This window comes from Pseudorasbora parva, chromosome 24, assembly GCF_024679245.1.
Source record: "Pseudorasbora parva isolate DD20220531a chromosome 24, ASM2467924v1, whole genome shotgun sequence".
NCBI lineage: Eukaryota > Metazoa > Chordata > Actinopteri > Cypriniformes > Gobionidae > Pseudorasbora > Pseudorasbora parva.
In genome coordinates, this window is record NC_090195.1 from 9,531,775 (window position 1) to 9,551,374 (window position 19,600).

Below are 19,600 nucleotides of genomic sequence, written 5' to 3' on the forward strand. Positions count from 1 at the left end.
GTCAGAACCTCTAGTTTGAATGTAATTTTATGTAGTTGTATAATGCTTTTTCCCCTTCAGAATCCACATTTTACTAAAAAACAACAACAATGTGATTCTCAAGTTATCCAGAATCATGCAATTCTAAATTCTAGCAATTACTGGAAGCCAACGCAGAGACCTGAGCACAAGTGTAATATGAGAGCATTTCCAGAGGTTAAATACAAGGTCCATTATATATATATATATTAGGGGTGTAACGATACGCGTATTCGTATTGAACCGTTCGGTACGAGGCTTTCGGTTCGGTACGCGGTACGCATTATGTACCGAACGGTTCTTGGACTAATTAATTAGATTTGGAAAATAAAAAAGTGTGTGAAATATAATAATATGCGTTCAACAAGGTAGCCCAATAACCAAAACGACATAACAGGCAATGCCCCTGACACCGCCGAAGTGAAAGAAAAAAAAACACCAAATATGTTTTAGGCTGCTCAGTCAGGTGCTCGCTTACTCAGTAGGCTACGTGCTGAATGCTCGTGGCAAAATGGCTATTGCGTTTAACAAACCAGAAATAGAAGATCCTCCAATAACCAACAGGTCTGGTGTTTGGGTGAACTTTGGATTCTTGGTAAACTATGATGGTGTTGGCAAGATAGATGGATTAAAAAACAACGGTGTGTCGCATTTGCTGATGGTACAGCAGCGGGAATAATTCATGTCATGTCAATCAAAGCCGACAACAAGACGATCTTGTTGTCTTTACGCCGACAACAAGACGATAAAAAGGAGAAACAGCCACAAACTATCCCACAAACTATCCCCGCAGCATTTAGACAGACATTTCCAACTTATTCAAATGGCAAAAGACATCACCGCGGCGAGTGGTCCATTTATAGCCGCGGATATGAGACCTAACACCCGTTTCACACATACTCCGTCTGCAGTGCGTCTGCAGTGCGTATTTTTTTCCGTACCCATGTTAACGGATGACAGCTTTCAAACTGCACGCGGGTGATGTCCGTCAGTCTGTTCCAGGAGCGTTGCGTCTGCAGCAGTGCACGGATCGTTTTCGTACCGATCGAGTCTATTTTTTGCTGCGCTGCGTTGCTGCATTAAAGTGGTAGAACATTGTTCGCATTAAAACATGTACTGACGCGAAAATCTAGTAATTTCACCACAGATACATCTCATTTAAAATATAGGCCTACTCTTGTTTCAAAGTCAACACATGGCTTTTTTTTCTCAAGTAAAGCAACAAAACGACACCTTACCTGGCATTTAGGTTAAAAAAAATGTGCCATAACGGAGAGCACTCGTACTTTCTTAGAGGTGAAAAGCAAAGTTCTTTTTGACCTGCAGGATTTCTTTTAAAAGGGTGTAAAAACGAAAGATAAGACGAGAGCTGTTTTTGAATAGACTATTGTAAGTTTCTAATTTAAAATGTTTGTGATGTAAGGCTGTAAACTATGTTTAAATGTTTTGCCACTTGTGTGAGCTAAATCTAAAGTATATAAATATGAATAAATGAATTTAATAAAATGTTGTTTAACTGTAGTAGGCTACGTAACCTGAGTTCTATTAAAGAGTAAACAAAGAAAATTGGAATTCTGACGAGGCATGTTCAGTAAAAACTTTTGGATTTTAAATTAAAAATAATGAATCAATGCTGTGTTTGTGGTATGCAACAGCGGATCAGTTGCGGACTGCAAACGCAGCGTAAAGCACTACAGGGTGTGTGGCTCCTGCAACGCACACGCAACGCAACACGCACCGCGCTAATGTAAAGAGCTAATGTCTTTTTCCTGTAACTACATAGAAGATGGGTAAAATCATACAACAACAAAAAATCATACTTTGTTAGTTTTAATAAAATAATAATAAAAAAGGTAATTTCTGCCAATTTTTTTCTTTTTGCTGTATCTAAAACATACCGAACCGTACCGAACCGAACCGTGACACCAGTGTATCGTATCGAACCGAACCGTGAATTTTGTGAACCGTTACACCCCTAATATATATATATATATATATATATATATATATATATATATATATATATATATATATACAGTCTTGTTCAAAATAATAGCAGTAAAATGTGACTAACCAGAATAATAAAGGTTTTTATTGCTACGTGGCAAACAAGTTACCAGTAGGTTCAGTAGATTGTCAGAAAACAAACAAGACCCAGCATTCATGATATGCACGCTCTTAAGGCTGTGCAATTGGGCAATTAGTTGAATTAGTTGAAAGGGGTGTGTTAAAAAAAATAGCAGTGTGGCATTCAATCACTGAGGTCATCAATTTTGTGAAGAAACAGGTGTGAATCAGGTGGCCCCTATTTAAGGATGAAGCCAACACTTGTTGAACATGCATTTGAAAGCTGAGGAAAATGGGTCGTTCAAGACATTGTTCAGAAGAACAGCGTACTTTGATTAAAAAGTTGATTAGAGAGGGGAAAACCTATAAAGAGGTGCAAAAAATGATAGGCTGTTCAGCTAAAATGATCTCCAATGCCTTAAAATGGAGAGCAAAACCAGAGAGACGTGGAAGAAAACGGAAGACAACCATCAAAATGGATAGAAGAATAACCAGAATGGCAAAGGCTCAGCCAATGATCACCTCCAGGATGATCAAAGACAGTCTGGAGTTACCTGTAAGTACTGTGACAGTTAGAAGACGTCTGTGTGAAGCTAATCTATTTTCAAGAATCCCCCGCAAAGTCCCTCTGTTTAAAAAACGGCATGTGCAGAAGAGGTTACAATTTGCCAAAGAACACATCAACTGGCCTAAAAAGAAATGGAGGAACATTTTGTGGACTGATGAGAGTAAAATTGTTCTTTTTGGGTCCAAGGGCCACAGGCAGTTTGTGAGACGACCCCCAAACTCTGAATTCAAGCCACAGTACACAGTGAAGACAGTGAAGCATGGAGGTGCAAGCATCATGATATGGGCATGTTTCTCCTACTATGGTGTTGGGCCTATTTATCGCATACCAGGGATCATGGATCAGTTTGCATATGTTAAAATACTTGAAGAGGTCATGTTGCCCTATGCTGAAGAGGACATGCCCTTGAAACGGTTGTTTTAACAAGACAATGACCCAAAACACACTAGTAAACGGGCAAAGTCTTGGTTCCAAACCAACAAAATTAATGTTATGGAGTGGCCAGCCCAATCTCCAGACCTTAATCAAATTGAGAACTTGTGGGGTGATATCAAAAATGCTGTTTCTGAAGCAAAACCAAGAAATGTGAATGAAGTGTGGAATGTTGTTAAAGAATCATGGAGTGGAATAACAGCTGAGAGGTGCCACAAGTTGGTTGACTCCATGCCACACAGATGTCAAGCAGTTTAAAAAAACGGTGGTCATACAACTAAATATTAGTTTAGTGATTCACAGGATTGCTAAAAAAAAAAAAAAATGTTTGTACAAAATAGTTTTGAGTTTGTACAGTCAAAGGTAGACACTGCTATTTTTTTGAACACACCCCTTTCAACTAATTGCCCAATTGCACAGCCTTAAGAGCGTGCATATCATGAATGCTGGGTCTTGTTTGTTTTCTGACAATCTACTGAACCTACTGGTAACTTGTTTGCCACGTGGCAATAAAAAATATACTAAAAACCTTGATTATTCTGGTTAGTCACATTGTACTGCTATTATTTTGAACAAGACTGTATATATATATATATATATATATATATATATATATATATATATATATATATATATATATATTCAAGGGACCAAGAGGGAGTGATTTGCTTTAAATTTCAGATGTTGAGAGAGAGAATGAGACAGAGATTGTGAGCAGTACGGTGTGTTCTGGTGTAAATAGAGAAGAGGGGCCAACTGCCACCACACTAGTGAGTGCACAAAGGGTGAAAAGTATATATCTTCAACTGACTTGGCATGATGTGTTATCCAAGTCTCAAAGTGTCTGGCAACTTTGGACAACAAAGGCACAAATCTTTCAGAGACAAATAGCACACTCTACAGCACAGTCTTCAGCTTAAAGATTGGCTGAAGAGACGTTATTATGTGGTGTAGGCCACAGAGGGTCAAGTTTTTGCCACAGAGAAGGTCATCACCCATGGCAGTATAAAAGCTTTTCACAAATGGATCTGTCCGGCTTCTTGCACTTCAGATTTCAGGGTAAAGCATCTGTCTCTCCAGTGCTTGGTTCTCTCCAGCCCGCAGCGGGTTTGCTGTCTGCCTGTGATGGCTGTTACGGGTCTAATCAGCCCAGCAGCCTCAGAGAGGAAGAGGGAGAAGCCCATGGCCAGCCAGAGTAGAAATCAATTATGGAGGATTGAGCTCTTGTATAAAGAACACTAATGGCAATAGCCGGAAATAAAAGAATGATTACAGACATCATAAAAACTGTTATTGGCATAATCAGTATATCTATGTAATGTCTGCAGCCAATTTATAGCTAACAGCTCAGAAATTGATCTGTCTCAATGCACTGGCATAAAACCGAGTGGATTTCAAGCTGGACAATAGCAATTTATGTTGCTTGATAACATGGGGGCCAGATAACCTAGCAATAAGATAAGTTTTACAATAAATATTTCATGTAAATATAGCCTATGAGTGTACTCAATTGTAAAATCAGGTTTGTCGCAACTAGGAACTATTTTTCTATTATAAACACCACAGACGTGTAAGTAGAGAGTAATACTGAGGCCAGGAATGAAGGCAGGTACGACCACAGTGCATGCTGCTTGTCAGGTATCTGTTATTGCAATAATAACTGACTGGTGTACTAGGGTGAAATTATGTGTCAATTTTTTTACTCTGGGCCCTTGGGAAACCAAAGAGCGGAGCTATATTGTGACAGTGACCCTCCAAAATGGATAACAGCCCTTGCTCTAACCTTGGGAATCTATCAGAGGGAGTCAGCATTTTCAAAAGTGCCTCCCAGATATGGCTCTGAATAATGTATCCTATGAATAAAACACATTAGCGACAAAACATACTGAATAATTCACTTTTCATTCCCTGCACGCGAGATATTAGGTCCTCTGTCACTCAGCAGACTCTCATTGGACTGTCCCACTCCACTCGTTATTTTCACCTCTTAAATACTGTAAACAGACTCTTGCTCGCTCTCTCTGAACCTGTAGTAAAATTAAAAGAGTCTTCAAAAACACACACACACACCACACACACACACACACACACACACACACACACACACACACACACACACACACACATGCACGCACGCACGCACGCACACGCACGCACACGCACGCACACGCAGACACTACCACAAGTAAAACTGAGAATAATTAACTCATTTCTAATAGTGCCTGCCAGCTGTGAGTTACAAAGAACCATGTGTAAATATAAAAATTACATTCTAATTAAACACTTAGTACTGTCCATTAAAAGACATACAGCTCACCTCCTCAAAGAAAGACATATTTTTTAAGTGCCTCTTTCATCCATCTCTCTTCTCTCCCATCTCTAATTCTTTTCTTATTCTCATTTTCAATGCTAATGACAGATAGCATTTTGTTCACAAACATCTAATGAAGGTTTCCACTGAAGATGAAACTAGATAATTAACCATATAAATAGAAATAGTCAATGACCCAGCACAGGAAGTGGACACCAGCATTGACACAAATTTGACATTAACTGAGATTTCAGCTGCGGTACTTATTTTTAGCAGTTTTAAAGACTTTTGAGCATCTCAGTTCCTAATGGTTGTAGAATATGCAGATCCATCCCACATCCTCAAAACGATTTAACCACGATTAGAGTCTGCATGTGGCACCATGCATATCAAATGTAAAGCACATAAATAAGTGAAATAAAATGAGATGAAGCAACAACAAGTAGTAAATAAATGGTACGTGAAACCATATGATTCATTCACTCACCAGGGTGCAGTAGGTCTCTGGTGGGTCTCCACAGGTGATGTTGGGTGGGTCAAGAGTGACTTTTAGGTACTTGGTCATGTCCGCGGCTTCGGGCTGACAGGCCATGTAATACCAGGTCGGGCCTTCGTCCGTGTAGCCATGTGACTTGCACAAGTCATAGTGTCCCCAGGTTGTGGGATAGTGTTGCGTGGCCTGACACACAGTCAGCCATAATGCCTGCAGTGTCAAGAGCAGCGGGAAACGCATGGTTGCTTCCTTTATTCGGGCCACCCCTCTAATAGACTCTTCAGTGTGATGTAAAGTATCCGTCTGCTCCCTCCTCTCAAACACGCATGAGAGAAGGAGAGAAAGAGAGAAAGGGGATGAAAGGAAGGTCTAGATCTGCTTTAGAAAATAATCCAACTTTTGCTGAGCGTAGGCCAGAAGAACTGCAGCAGCATGCCAGCTTCCTGTTGGTCACTGTAAGGTTATCAAGTCTGACGCTTCAATCTCCACCTCTGGTCTTTTTTACGTCCACTGGGAAGGGGCAGGATGGCAGGCAGGGTCGGGGTGCCAGCAGAGATAAGAGAAGTGGAGGCAGAGAAGACGAAATGATCGGTTAGGGTTGGAGGGAGAGCAAGGCTTCTGACACTCTGATGAATCGACTCTCTGGCTAGATGTTGACTGACAGCCGTCTCAGCTTTGCCTTCTGTCAATCATCCTCTGTTGCAGCTTGGCATCTGCACTCTGCACAGAAAAATGAGAGAGGTGATGGTGAATATCAGTTAGGGGATAGAGCTTGACAGCAAGAGGAAATTAGCGCCCTGACTCCTCTGAGGTGGTGCCAGTCAGGTGTCTGGTGTGCGTCACAGAGAAATATCAGATATCTAAAAGGCCATCAAATAAAACGTGATCTTGAGAGCTTTCATGCATTCACTCCCTTCATGCATGCCTGTTCTCTTCCTCCATGCCTACACTTAAAATGCTCTTTTGATAATGAGTATAGACAAACAGCTACATTTAACACTACATGAAAATACAGGATGTAGAGGGTTTGGGTCGGAATTCAGAGAATAAGTGCAAAGCTGATGATTGCTTGGATGCCTTTTGTATGGGAATTGATGAAATGGTGAATAGGAGGCAAACTCACGAGGTTAGTCTAACAAAAGTTACTATAGAAACACATGTTATCTTCTGCTCAACAGCAAGCTGAAGTCACTTCGGAGCCCCTAAATGGGGCTGTACACTAGGGAGATAATAATGTAAAAAACCTCTATCACACAACATTAAATGCTTTTTCCTGATATTATGAAAAGAAGCTCACCATCTCAATATTTCACAGTATGCATTGCAAATAGAAACCAGAACCTGAAGAATCCAATACATTCTTGACTTACTGACTGTTTGCTCACATAGGCGAAGAAGCAGGGTTGATCTGAACATAAAAATAGCCCTATTAGTATAAACCAAAGATTTTTACAACAGCAAGGGAGTTGTACCCTTCTAACTTTACAAAAGTACAATATTTAGCTTTTAGTAGAGATGCTTTTCGACTATTAAATTATTGATGGATTATTATGGTCCCACACTGCCTCATCTTCTTGTCATCTTCACTCTTGATCCTACTGTAATGATTTAATAGAATATATTTAATCAAAGATCTCTATTCATCCAGTGTCTTATTCTCCCAGGCATGTGTGGGGTCTTTGAAAGTTAAGTCTGAAAATACAAAGCTGCAACAAGTAATGGAACTTCCAGAAAAATTCTGCTTTCATCTGTAGTGCTTCAGAACAGTAAAACAACGCACTGAAAAAAAACCAAAATACTAGAAGGATGAAAAATATAGCAAGAAAAGAAGCCATGCCTACTTGAAACTACTTTGATTTGTTTTGTTTTTGTTCTTGTTGTTGTTTACAACATTACAAATATCTGAATAATTGTTAATGAAGAATGTTTTAGGTAGGCTAAAATTACTAGTCAAAAATGCATGTTAAACTCACAGCACATGCAGTGATGGAGTTCACATCATTTACTGTGAATGGAGCTGCTCTGAGACACGAATCATGAGCTGCTTGCATTGTACTTTGATCTGAAACTGCTACTCCCAGACACTGTATTAAATTACATTGCATATGTACACGCATGCACAATCTTGATTGCGATTAATAAGCTAACAAATTTAAAACTTTAAGGTCATTTAAACACCTTAAACAGCAAGATTGATGCCTAGATATTTTCCTTAGCATATATAAACATATAAAGTTATTTAATCAGAATGTGTGCAGATGAAAAAAATACTTTTTTAATCATTTGCATCTAATCCCTTAGGTATCAGTGTTTTGTTGTATGCACGTCATGTAAATGTGCTCAATGTGTCCGTTTTCAGACAATCGATATACCTGTCACGCAGTGTGTAACCATTTCTCCAATATAAAATGTTTCTTAGATTCAATCAGTTCGTAACCCTTGCTAAGAGCAATCAATACGGAGCAGTTAGAGTCGCCCGTGTGCGTTTCGCAAAAGCGCGATTTCTGCACAGCACAGCTACAAAATGAAGAGAGAGCAAAGGTTGCCAGTTCCCCCTGATGGCGGCTGGCAGGGGGATAATTGACGACGACTTACCAAACGTTCTAAAGGCAGGGGCCAGGAGCGTTTTAGTGCTTGTTAATCAGTCTGTCCAGTCAATACAGATGCTGACCCCACACTCATCCCGTCACCAGTCCCACAGCGATCAATTAACCTTGTGAGCCCCAAATGAGTCAGATCACAGCGCAGTCTCGCAGTGGACCACCCTCAGATAGGGGCTCTTTTCTCACCAGAGCAGAGCTCATGCACATTCTAGTGCAGAACGGATCATTTTGCACAATCGCTGTCACTGTAAAATCACAGAACAGAGAGTTGAGTGGGGTGTCTGTAATAGAGCCTAATCTCCAATTAGAAAAACATGGAGCATGAAATCACATCACAATCTGACTGTTGACCAAAGCTGCCTAGATAAAAGGGCATTTGGTGCCAATGGATCAAAGAGTTCATCATAACTGAACTTGCACTTTTAGGATCAGAGATGTACTTAAACATTGAAAAGCACAGATTAGTAATATTAACTGTTCTGAAAGCCAGACCAAAACCATGCCTTCAAATGTGCATTCAGGAGGAAAAAAGATAAACATCATTGAATGAAAGAACATAATTTAGCCTATGGATTAATCAAAATGAATACAAACAGAATTGTAAAAAGGTCAAATTTTTTATGTATTTTAAAGTATGCACATGTCTTATTTAAACTCATCACATCCATCACAATAACCATTTTCCAGAACTATGGATGGAGGGCGTGATTAAATTTATCCAGATTTAACAAGGACAGAGTGAGTAGACAATGGGGGAGAGCAGACAGCAAAGAGTAAGAAATACTTTTTTAACAGCTGTAATGTTAAGGACTGGGACCAAAAAATCTGCAAAATTTTGTCATGCAGCTCTCAATAGGCACAAAATCCAAACGTGCAGGAATGAAGCACTAAGGGAGAAAGACGAGGGAGGAAAAGAGGACAGTGTAATGAGCCATTAGAGATACAGGGAGGATAAGTGTCTAGGGCACATTAAAGATCACACAAGCCCGCTTGTTATCACTTTCCATGATCCATATACGAGTCCTCTTAATTATTCTGCGCTGCCTCCGGTGATGTGGCTGGCGCAGAGTGCAGGATGCATTATGACACAGAGCGGGGTGATGTGAGGCAGGTCACCTCATCTAACACCTATCGCATTTAACATTGGACCCTGATGTGGAGATTCACAAACAATCTCATCGTTTAATCCCACCATTATAGGGCAGTCATTTTGTCATCTGCTGGGGGCCTGGTTTAGCACGGAGGGACGGGGAAAAAATCAATTTTTATGGAGACTGGGGCAGGGGGGTGAATAAAAGAAGCTAAACTTTCAGCAGCAATTCAGCAACAATATAAGATTGATTTTATAATTTTGTTTTTTCATGAAATATTAAACGTTCACAGGTGATTTTAGCTGTTCCAACATGAATATGATTGCATATTATTTAGCAAACCTTGAAATAGTCCAAGTGCATGTAGCATTCCACTGTCATTTTCAGATAGTTTTTCAGACATATTTTTCACTGTTTCCATATTTAAAAATATGCAGAGTTTTATCATTTTGTCAGTGAATTTTCACTGAAATTTTTTCCCGCTGTTTACATTTAAAAATATGCAGTTTTATCATTTTGTCAGTGAATTTTCACTGAAAAAATGTGTCTGCATTTTTGCTTTATTTACTTTAACTGTAACAAAAAAAAAAAAAAAAAAAAAAAAAAAAAACTTTAGCCAAACTTCCAACAAGACTTGAAAGACTGTAATGGGTTCAGCCTGGTGCTCTGGTGGAGTTAAATAGTCTGTAATAGGTGCTCTTGGGAAAGGGAAAAGTCCACTGACAAAAAAAGAAAGTCCAAGGCACTCAGTCAGATGTAAATGAAGAATAAGGAAATAATTAAAAAGCCTTTATTAGGTATGGCTTAAGACATTTTAAAAAGTTTTAAGCAACATCGTTGCTTTGCCCTGATGAAGACCATTGTGGGTTGAAACATGTTGGCTCTTGTATTTTAAAATGACTTAAGCCATACCTAATACCTGCCCAGGGACTGCAGATGGAAACTAGCATTAGCTAATTCTGGTACAAAACATATTCTCGTAAGATTAATGTATTTTGTACATTGTCCCTGATAAATGAACTAATTAAATAAAGAAATTAAATAAATAAAGGCTTTTTAATTATTTCCTTATCCTTCGTTTACATCTGACTGAGTGCCTTGGACCTGCCTTTTTTGTCAGAAAAAAGACCTTTAAAAAAAATGAGCAACATCCAATATGTCTTTATATTGCCTATATAAATGTATTTACTTTACCCCCACAGGTAGACACTTTTCTTTTTTGCAGTTTAAAAGAAAAGCCACATGACAAACATGCATCCCTTCACGCAGGTGAATATGTATTTAAGAATGAGACTTTCACCAGTAAGCCACGTGTTAATATTATATTTAAACCAATAAATCATTCACAGATTTCATATGACCTTGACAGCACTAGAACTAGAGGCTCAGATTTCCTCATCCATGTAATGCCGTGAAGCACACCCCTCCTTTTCTTGGTGTTCACTTCGATCTTGTCCCCTGGGCTATTGAAGCATGCCTGCATGTCTAAACCTCAGAGGTGCTCATAAACGATGTCTTGCTAAACTAGCCTTGCCAGAACAGATTAATGTCTGCTTTTAATTTCATTATACATCAAATTCTATAAAGCAGCCTCCATCTTCCATCCCAAAATCCTTTTCTCTTGTCGCCACATTTCTCTCTCTGCCATTCATGTCTCAGCCTGTGATAGAGAGGGAGGTGCAGTGCTCGATGAGATCTGCGCTCTCGGGATTTCTGCGCCCGCCTGCACGGGATCAGTGATTCTGCCATAAACAGCCTGCCAATATGACAGGTCTCATAAATAAACATTCAGTGCAGCAGGGAGTGAGTATGTTTTCCCTAAACATGACAGCCCAACACATACACCCACAGAGTCTGATGATCTCTACTCTAATCCAGACTTAACCACAGCACAGCCATCCACTCCGCCATGTCACCTCTTCTAATATTCAGGTGCGAGATATTTCTTTCATCGTAATGTGTGGCAATCGCAAGCAGAAGGCATGATGATGGCTGCATGTGACTCAGCCTGTCAGAAGAAGGCAAAATCAAAGCACAGGTTTGTCTACACTTCACGAGAGCTACCGGACCTGGCAGACGTCCTATCCCATAATGCAATCTGATTGTCTGCAGTAGACAGGTCCCTGGCCTCGGAAGAAAGGGATCTCCCTTAGCACAGCTGCTAAGCCTGGCTTGACTTTTCCCACACTAGCTCCTCATTTTCTCGTTTTCTTTCGCTCTCCTCTGCATGTTCTGTCACTTTCTGTTCATGTGTGAAGGCGCAGGACGCTTGACAGGGCGACTCTCGACTCTAGCAATGCCATTTGTGTTGTGCAGCTTAGCTTCAGGGGTTTGTTTCTCAATCTCCGCACACAAAAAGCCCCTATAAGGCTTGTGTTGTCACAGACCTTCTCCCCTACAATCCCCCCTCTGCTCGAAACATCACCCTCCACTGCCAAGCACACACTTTGCTGCGACATCGGAACATGTTATGCATTATTAAATATACTTTTCCTAAAAGGCTGCTGTGGCATTCAGTTTTCGGCGCGATATGTCAGACTGCTCAAAATATCCCACTGGAGAACTAAGCTTGAAATCATTATATTGGGATGTTGAGAATAATTTTGCACTGAACTAAAGCTCACAGCTCAAGTGCATGCTATTATTTCTTCATTCCATATACTTACATGAGTGACATTGCTAAATATGAGATGCCATAAACGTCTGATGATGATGATGATGATGATGATGATGGTGGTGATTTATACATCCCCCCCCGCTCACCATACAAATATCTTGTGACAAAGCATGAATTAAACACAACCTCTTTTTGCTTAAATGAAGGCTGAATAAAAGTAGATTGCAATGAACTTTTTAAAAATCAATTGTTTTGCCACAGTATATCCAGTCATCTATATGGATATATATGTATATCTATCTATCTATCTATCTATCTATCTATCTATCTATCTATCTATCTATCTATCTATCTATCTATCTGTATGTATATGCATGTATAAAAGCTGTAAATTTATAAATGCAGCATGCATGTATAACAAGCCTATAAAAATGCTGTTTAAATATCTGTCAAATTATGTGAAGTGTTCCATTTCAACTACTTCACAACAAATCTAGTTCACTGAAACTAACATAAAATACCGAACCAACATGAATCGGTTATAGGTAAAGAGGGAAACACCAATAAAAACTGAAGTTTATAATGATTCATTCATTTCGATGTTTAGATTTACAGTGCACGTGAAATAAACCAGAAATGGACATTATACTAATCGCACTCCAGCAGAATTGGCTGACCCCTATCGAAACAATACTGAGTAAATGATTTCTTTAGAGACTTTGATCAAGTTTTCTATTCAACGAAGCGGCCTAGTTTGGCAAATTATCACAAATCAGGGCATAGCAGGTAAGAATTAACAGTGCGTGAACGCAACCTAAACATAGTCGATAAAACGCATTTAGGCCGCAAGAGGGCGCTTCCATTCGCATTCTCTCAAAGGAAAAGTCCACTGTTCAAGGTGCTGAAATCATATTCGGTTCGCATTCATTTACTTGAATATTACAAATATAACCCCTTCAGGTTAAAGTAGCCTACAGCTTGTAGGCCGGTATCCGGTTAAAGTAACCTACTAGGCAATAAACCATAAACTATTCTGAATGAATTTGAATTAAGGCTGTGGAAAGTTAATGCCGCAGCGAAACACATTACTAGATGCCATAAGTAAACTGTTAACTAACGTATGGCACAAATGCTCACACAAACCAACTTAAACTTAAAAAGGAAGGGGAATACTCACGTCATCGAGGTTCACTTTAGATATGAAGGGTCCCGCGGAGGGCTGGGTGTTCAACAAGTTCATGAAAGACCATAGAGGATCCTCTTAAGACGGCGTGTTAATCTTAATGTGATGAGTTCGGGGAAAACGGATTCTCCCCCCACTTCCACCCTATCTAAACGGGCTGACTAAACACACAGCGACTGAAAGGTGTCTCGCGGCACGTCAATCTTCCCTTAAGTCGCGTGCCACATCTTTCTAGTGCGAGACGTTAGTGGAGCATCAATTTCTGAGGTAAACTTCAAAGGAAACCACTGCGTGTTTCCCCAAACCATAAAAACTCATAAATCCCACAATATCTCCTTCTTCCTCGTGTTTTCTTTTGTGAGCATCATGACAATCACCGTCCTCACTAAACTTTGAATAGCCAGGTGTCCGTTCCTCTTGCTTTTTTTAATCGCCCTATATCCAAAAAAGAGAGATCCCCTTCTTGTTTGAGGGGATAACGAAAAGCTGTTCTTTTTGTGATATTTTCACTATCTCCTCGACGTTTTAGTCGTGAGCGAGCCACGAATCGCACCAATTAGACCCGTGCGCGCCAAGAATATCTTCACGCGCATTCCCTCACGCGCATATACCGCGAGTGTTCGGCGGGAAATGATGGCTGGGGAAGATTACGCACTTGGACACTCCACACACACTCCGCTTTTACACATCCACCAGCCCTCAGTGTTTTCTGCTCATCCTCTCCCTCTCTCTCGCAGCAGTTTAAAACTCAGACGGGACTTCAGCAAAGACACAAACGGGACAGAAAACAGTGTCGCTGTTTTATTAGAACAAATGTTGAGGGAGATGGATTGCAGATAGTTATATATATTTTGTCTAATGTGAGGATCACTTCACGGTAAATACTAACTAGGATATGCTATCCACAGGGTCCTAAAGGTAGCATTTAAGACATTATGCAAGAGCTTAAATTTATGGTGAGCGAGTACAGCAATTCATTAGATTCATCATATACTGATGTGCTAAATATACTGATACCTTTTCTGTAAAAAAAAAAAAAAAAAAAAAAAAAAAAAACTGCTATGAATTTCACATAGGCTATTTTTTTAAATATTAATTGTTAAATTAACTTAAAATGATTTATGATTAGATTGCCATTATTAGCATATTCCCTTTACAGAGAAAAGTTAAAAAAAATTAAGTAAAAGTGAAAAAAATATAAAGCATAAAATAAATTAAAATTCTAAATAATTAGCTTTACCTAACATAGGCCAGAAAAAAATGGCTACACTGAGTGGAGAATAATTTGGAAATGTTGTGGATTTTAGCTAAAAAGCAGTGGTAACGTTTATCAGAATAGAAATAAAGTCCAAAAGGGAATTAAATAATTAGTTATTAAGACAATAAGATAAGTTAAGTTTACTATTTGGAGAAGCTAAAGTAATCATTGAAAAACACTAGTTCTTTTCAGGATGATGTCCCAGTCTCCAAACTGCTGTAAAATGCCAAAGTGGCATTTTTTTTCTTCCTTAAAGCAATTCTTAATTTCCGCCCTGCAGTAGATAAGTTCAATATGCAATTAACTAATGACATTTAAAACTTGTATCTTATAAAGTGTGGAAAATACTCCATACACTACTATTGCAAGTCAACGGTCATTGAGCATTGAGGACTATAGCTTAAAAGAAACCGCTAGTGATAATCATTCATCTCATAAAAAGGTAATGAGTTCGAGCTCTGCTCATTTATGTAGTTGCTGTCAGAAAGCCCTTTATGGAGAACCAATAAACTAGATGATTGCCAGTGCGTGACACCCTACACACTAATTGGTTGTGCTTTTCTTTTCAACTTATGAGTAATATCTAAAGATTGGTAAATGGGGGAAAAAGAAAGAAAAGAAAAGAAAAGAAAGAAAGAAAGAAAAAGAGTTTCACTTTAACAAGGTCCACTATAGCCATAAACAAAATGAGACACAAGTGCGCAAATGCGCGTGGTAGATTTTACGCACTGCAGGCAAAGGAGAATAAAACCATCCATTTAGGGAAAAAAAGCAGTTCCGTTGAAAATTATACTCGTGTTATATTAGCGTGTTAAGTAAGTTAGATTTGAATGATGTTTTAAGAACACCGACAAGCCATGGCATTCCCATAAAACACCTAACGCTCATCAAAAGTTTGGGCGAGACGCACCCGTTACCCATGCATGCATAGAGATAAAAAGTCCTCATTGACCTCACCTTCACTCGAAAGCTTCAATCCAAACAGTGCGGTGAGATCTCATGTTGCACACCGATATTTGACGGCTTTCAATCGGGACATCTTGGAGACGCGCAGGTGCGGAGCTGAACTCGGAAGCGACCACTCCTGTCCTCGGCTCCGGGAGAATGGAGGTCTAATCGAAGGCACAAATGGCACTTCAGCGAGTCAAACAACTCAGCAAACAAATGCGACGGCGGGGAAACACTTTTCCGGCTTAGTGTTAGGTTTTTGGTGAAGCCTTATTTCTTTGAGGTGGATGTGACAGTTGAGATGCCTTGGGAAGGTGGGATTACATTCAACATGTGGCGTATGATCGTAGAGGCGACTTGGAAAAAAATGGATTAGGCTACACATAGCCTATTAAACGTAAATCTTTACAATAGTGGTATATCTACTGTGATTACTAAACCATATGTGTGTGTGTGTGTGTGTGTGTGTGTGTGTGTGTGTGTGTGTGTGTGTGTGTGTGTGTGTGTGTGTGTGTTTATATGTTGATTATATTTATATAGCCTATATATATATATATATATATATATATATATATATATATATATATAGGCTATATGAAGCTTAAATATAATCAACATTTAAACACACACACACACACACACACACACACACACACACACACACACACACACACACACACACACACACACACACACACACACACACACACACACACACACACACACACACACACACACACACACACACAAGTGGTCATAATTGACCATTGTCATGTCTAGATAATTATATTTTCGCAAACCATAACTACATATTCAGAAAGGGAAAAGGGAAGAAGGTTGTATGTCTTTTCCTCAAACTAAATGGGTGACAAAACAATGAATTCTTTTTTTCCACATGTTAAATTTGCCTGCACATCTAAATTAGTGATGTAGAAAGAAGATAAACTTTCTGTCATGGACCATTTGACCTTAAAGTGTCCAGTCATTAGTTCAGACATGAAGGTCAAGTCTCTGATATGAAAATCTAAATGCTGCTTGTCTACATAAAAGAAAATTGAAGGTGACTGCATGGACTACTGAATAGAGTAATTCATGTTTAAAAAATAAAATAAAAATACTAAACAGCCTTCAGGGTGACAAAAAACCACTTCGGCTTATCATCAGTGTGCAAGTCAACAACAAACAAACTAAATATGGTGAGAATAAGGCCATACAAGCAGATAATGTTTATCACCAATTGTTGTGCCCCTCCTAAACACACACTTTAAAAATCAATTGATATCCTTCCTTCACAGACAGCGCACAGCCACTGTATTTTACCATTTGATATTCCGCACAGCCGCGCATCTTAAAATCTATCATAAAGTTCAATAGCTCGCTGTGTGCTGCAATTGACTTGGACAGCCATCACGTGACTGCATCAGCCAGTGGGAGATGAAGCCCGTGTTTCCTTCAGTGCTGTCATACCTTTCAGTTATCTGAGAATTGATGACTGCCTCTCATGTGGCTCATCACTGTCTCTCACATCGGCTCCGTCCAGCACATATCTGTCACATGGGTAGGAAATATGAAGAGAGATCACTATGAAGTGAGATGTTTCCACAGGTGGTTCAACCTTTAAATAGACAATAACACTTCTGATTCTCCAATAAGATGCTTACACTGTGATTTATTGTGACCTATAAAAAGACTTTACAGTGAAAGTTGGATAAAAGTCAACATTCAAAAGTAATTATTTTATGCCCATATTTAAATTCAAGTATAGATCTTGAAATACTACATTAAACCGAACAATGGAACACAAACAAGAACATCAGCAGCAAACAGCATTGGGTTACACTTTATTTTAAGGTGACATATTACAGTGTTATTACTAATGTTAATTAATATTTACTTACTACGGAGTTATGTTTGGGATAACACTTTGTGTCCTTGTTATATATTACATACTTACCATAATAATAATAGTAAATTATGCATAATTATGCAACTAACCCTCAACCAAACCCCAATACCACCATAACTCAGTAAATACATGTAGTTAAAGGGTTAGTTCACCCAAAAATGAAATTGATGTCATTAATGACTCACCCTAATGTTGTTCCACACCCCTAAGACCTCCGTTCATCTTCAGAACACAGTTTAAGATATTTTATATTTAGTCTGACAGCATATGTGTATGCACACTATACTGTCCATGTCCAGGAAGGTAATAAAAACATAGTCAAAGTAGTTCATATGTGACATCAGTTATTAATTAGAATCTCTTGAAGCATCGAAAATACATTTTGGTCCAAAAATATCAAAAACTACGACTTTATTCAGCATTGTCTTCTCTTCTGCATTTGTTTTCAAACTTCAAATAAAGATTAGAACGGTTATGAATCAGCGTATTGATTCATGATTCGGATCGCCAATGTCACGTGATTCCAGTTCGATCCGAATCATAAATCAATATGCTGATTCATGACCATTTGAAAACAAACGCGGAAGAGAAGACAATGCTGAATAAACTGCGAAATGTGTCACATAACAGTGATTTTTTTTAAAACATATGTGACAAATTCACAAGATTTAGGCCTGGTACTTTTCAACGCATTTAAAACTTTAAAAAACATTTACTGACAAGGAAAAGTTATATACAGCAGCAGATTCCTCCAAAACTGATCCCATCAAATATAAAACACACAAAACCTCCAAATCTACAGTAAATAACCTCTCAAAATTAAAATTTGTTTTTAGCTGCTGTTCATTAAATCCACCACCTTAGGGCAGATATCACACCATAAGAGACCTTGTCACCATGTTAATGAAAGCAAACTATCCTGCTAATGATAATGATGACAAATTGTCACATGGCCGTGAAGATCCGCATAGTGCCTTGGGATTTGGCCTTCTAAATTAGGATTTGTCAATAACATGTTTCCAATTTGTCTTCTCGCGAATCAAAAATATTGGTTACTGTAACTGGTAGGCGGCAGATGATTTCCCCTGGTTTATTTACAGTAACATCATTAGCATACCAGGGGGATGTATTGGATAAAATGATATGCCTTTGTGGATAAAACTCATTGAGGCTGTCTAGGAGACAGAGACACAGCTTTGATTTAATTTACTGTCTAAACAGCTATTAATAGCAGGATTCAATTAAATGCATTTAATTCTTAAATATGGGTAGGTATTTTAATCTATCGGTATAAAATGTAATACATGAATTTAATTGTGGCTCTGAAAAGCATATTAATGACAGATTGTTCCAATTAATCGTGACATAACATGAGCTCACATAAATACAAATAAAATGGAATTTACTTTGCAACTAATCACTCCCTGTGATTTTGAGGATTACTCCCTGCATCCAATATGCATTCAATTCAAATCAGAGCTAAAAATGAATAATAATTGAGCTTAGGTTAATACATACAACAAATGAGAAAATAGTTTGGAATGGATTCCACAAGTACAGATATCCATCAGATCAGCTCATATACAGTTTCAATCATTCATCATGGCATAGTGTATACACATTTCATTAAATACGTTGGCTGCACCCGAAATCACATTCAAATTAAGTACATATGCGATTTCAGACACATAATGTTTCTATGTCAATAGCGTTCTTTGTGCCATAAAGATAAGGTTCAGATAAAGTTAATAAATTAAATGGTAATTTAGCAATTGGCTATTGTTAAATAATAATAAAAACGTATGCATCACTGTATAACTAAATGAGCATGGCCATGGGTCTTTCCGTCACTGATGAACTGCATGTTGCTTGCCAACCTGCAACCTGCAAATCCTTCCAACAATGTCCTCATACAGATTTACCATACTCTCTCCATTCTTATGACTACAACAAAAAATGATCTGCTTTAATCTAACCAATTACTAGTACAATTACTAGGTTGCAACTGTCCTGTGGGCGAAAAGGCCTTGTTGATGCTAGAGTTCAGAGGAGAATGGGCTGACTGATTGAAGCTGATAGAAGAGCAACTTTGACTGAAATAACCA

General features: G+C 38.7%; 1 protein-coding gene across 10 annotated transcripts in view; it reads right to left on the reverse strand.

Annotated features, from left to right (window-relative positions):
• The window catches only part of ntng1a (netrin g1a), a 118,611-nt gene extending 102,795 nt beyond the window's left edge, over positions 1 to 15,816 (reverse strand). For 2 of the 10 annotated variants that reach the window (XM_067434488.1, XM_067434487.1), the window contains exons 1-2: positions 15,599 to 15,814; positions 5,884 to 6,609 (exon numbers count right to left, since the gene is read on the reverse strand). In XM_067434488.1, coding sequence (XP_067290589.1) covers positions 5,884 to 6,129 — 246 coding nt within the window. In that variant the 5' untranslated portion in view covers positions 6,130 to 6,609; positions 15,599 to 15,814. Of the gene's footprint in view, positions 1 to 5,883; positions 6,610 to 13,377; positions 14,194 to 15,598 lie in introns of those variants that run through there. The other 8 variants (XM_067434490.1, XM_067434489.1, XM_067434495.1 and 5 more) reach the window with 7 other exon arrangements.
• Between the last annotated feature and the right edge of the window lie 3,784 nt (positions 15,817 to 19,600).